At 33.8% G+C, this 2,500-nt stretch overlaps 1 protein-coding gene across 1 annotated transcript in view; it reads right to left on the bottom strand.

The window, feature by feature from the left end:
- Apt1 (Acyl-protein thioesterase 1) overlaps nucleotides 1–2,500 on the bottom strand; it is a 7,262-nt gene that overhangs the window by 2,625 nt on the left and 2,137 nt on the right. The window contains exons 2-5 of the mRNA XM_043036828.2: nucleotides 1,454–1,485; nucleotides 1,178–1,243; nucleotides 863–910; nucleotides 296–542 (exon numbers count right to left, since the gene is read on the bottom strand). Coding sequence (XP_042892762.1) covers nucleotides 296–542; nucleotides 863–910; nucleotides 1,178–1,243; nucleotides 1,454–1,485 — 393 coding nt within the window. The remainder of the gene's footprint in view (nucleotides 1–295; nucleotides 543–862; nucleotides 911–1,177; nucleotides 1,244–1,453; nucleotides 1,486–2,500) is intronic.

The raw sequence follows: 2,500 nt of genomic DNA, 5'->3' as shown, positions 1-2,500 counted from the left end.
CACTGAATGAGATAGCAAGTCAACCGGCATGAATGGGTTAATGTTAATAATAGCAGTAATATTAAAGGATTTCCCCACCCCCCAAAAAAAAAAAAAAAATCCAAAACATGAGGTAAACAGGTGAAGTTAGGCAGGCCTACTAACTGACTCCTTGGCGACTAAGACTTTCTGTAACTATCTATATATTAATAAACAAAAATCACATTGGACAGTGCATGTATATATGTACTCCTCACATCAATGATGAGGAAAAGCAACAGGAGAATAGAAGTCAAGAGATAAAATAAATTCCCACCTGTGGAAATTCCTCTCGCAATGGAAGCCAGCAGGACAGCCCTATTACGCCAGCCAGAGTACGGCTGTGTGTGAAGGTGGAGTACAGAGCCAGAGCTCCTCCCTGGCTGAATCCTCCCAGCATGATTCTCTCATGTGGGATGCCAGCCTTCACCTCGTCTTCAATCAGCTGGTGGATCCCATCGCGAGCCTTCTTGATGCCGTCACCGTCTTCAGGCCCATCGACATCGAGGGATTTCAAGTCAAACCTGCAAAATTATAGGAAGGATATAGCAATTTTTTTTTTATAGGTGTTGTCCCTCTCCTCATATAGTTTCATAATGCAGTCAGTTGTAAAATGTTTTAGTGATGGTAATCCTGTTGGGACTGTTCAAAAATACATCTCTGAGCTTTCTTGCAATATCATGGGACATATCAATTTGAGAATTATTTTGTCAATTTTGAAACAAATGACAAAATATTTTTTCTCTTCTTTCTCTTTAAACACTTTGAACTTTTGGGTTATTCTGCAGGTATTTCTTTCCTAGTAAATGAACAGTCAAAATAAGCATAAAGAAATGGGACTCACCATGAGGGCATCCTAAATCCATTGTTTAGAGTTACAGGCATCACTGGTCTGTGAAAAATAAAAAAAAATGAAACAAATATGAGTAACAATAAACATACTTTATCACCAAAACATACTGTAGACAAATCTTGTGAATAAAATCAATAGATATAGACTCCAATAAAATCTTCAGGATGAGTTGTAAATACAGAAACAACATGTGATCTGCAGAATCAACCCTGAATTGGTAAAAGCAGCAGGAAGAGCCAAATATGATGACAATAATAACAATAATAACATACACGACAAAGGTAAAAGCTACTGTTGTCAACTTACGCTGTAGGACATATGAATTTGATGTGAGGTGAGCCAATGGCAGCCATTGCGCTTGCCCAGCCATGACTGCAATAAAGTAAAGGGAATTTAAGACAGGTTTGGCATGCGTACATAATCATACCTCAAGTTTTGCATGACTAATGGCATTTAGATACTTCATTATCATTCATATGATCATCTTGATGATTACAGGAACTGTAAACTTCAGATTTGATTCACATCATCATTGTAAAATCACTTTCCCCATCGCTTCTTTTTCTTTTTGAGAAAACTTACCCAGTGTCACCAAGACCATGGAGAAATATCACCTGAAAATAGAAGAGAAAACTATTACATGATTTATTAATTACTTTACTATCATATTAAAAAACAATGTCAATATCTTACTGTTGTCAAAAACACATATCGCTAATTTGCTCTTATTGAACGCCAAAATCAATTGTTTACTCCATCTTGAAAAAAAAAAAAGATTCATGTGCTGTAAAAACTCGCAAGAGCAGCAAAAGCATAAGTAAAATGAAACATACAAATAATCAACTTGAGTAGCCATACACTTCATTTAAAAAGTAACTTATATCTAAACAACAAAAATCTTTCCCAGAAAAAAATGCTTTATTTCTAAACAAATCTTCACAGATCATAATTAGGAAAAAAACAGGGTGTGTCAATTAATAATTCTATATGAACTAAAAGGATATTACTGCCACTGGCAACAATCTGGTGATCTATATTTTATTAAGGAAAAGGAAAAAAATAAAAATAATGCTTGTCTGTCCACATTACACCAAACATGATATATTTCAGGATTCAGGATTAATAAAATGCATAAAATGCTGTGATGAAATGCTCTACCAAAAGCTATCAGTGAATCTTTCCATATAATTATAGAGAGTGTGAGATTTATGTAAGTGCATAACTGTTTGCTCAATTTTTACATAGTAAATTCCTCTTTGTCTCTGAAATTTACTATTCATGACATGGAAATTAAAGTAACTCATTTAATATATGCACTGTTCAACAATGGTTATGTTTGAGTATTTATCAAAACATAAGTGTCTCCACAAGTGCTGAGTCAGCAAGGAGGCAATTATCACACCTACCAGACCTTATCTATTTTTTGTTTTGTTTTTGTTTATGAGAAAGAATAGTTCTGTTTTAGTTATTACTACTATCATAACAACAACAACAACAACAACAACAACAACAACAACAACAACAATAATGATAATCATAATAATAATAATAAGAATGACAATAACAACAATAACAACAACAACAACAACAATAACAACAACAATATTGAAGAGAGTGTATGACAGAATA

The sequence above is a fragment of the Penaeus japonicus genome, unplaced genomic scaffold (genome assembly GCF_977035675.1).
Source record: "Penaeus japonicus unplaced genomic scaffold, GWHDUDI00000001_assembly GWHDUDI00000003, whole genome shotgun sequence".
In the NCBI taxonomy this organism is placed as follows: Eukaryota; Metazoa; Arthropoda; class Malacostraca; order Decapoda; family Penaeidae; genus Penaeus; species Penaeus japonicus.
This window is presented reverse-complemented; position numbering and strand designations above follow the sequence as displayed.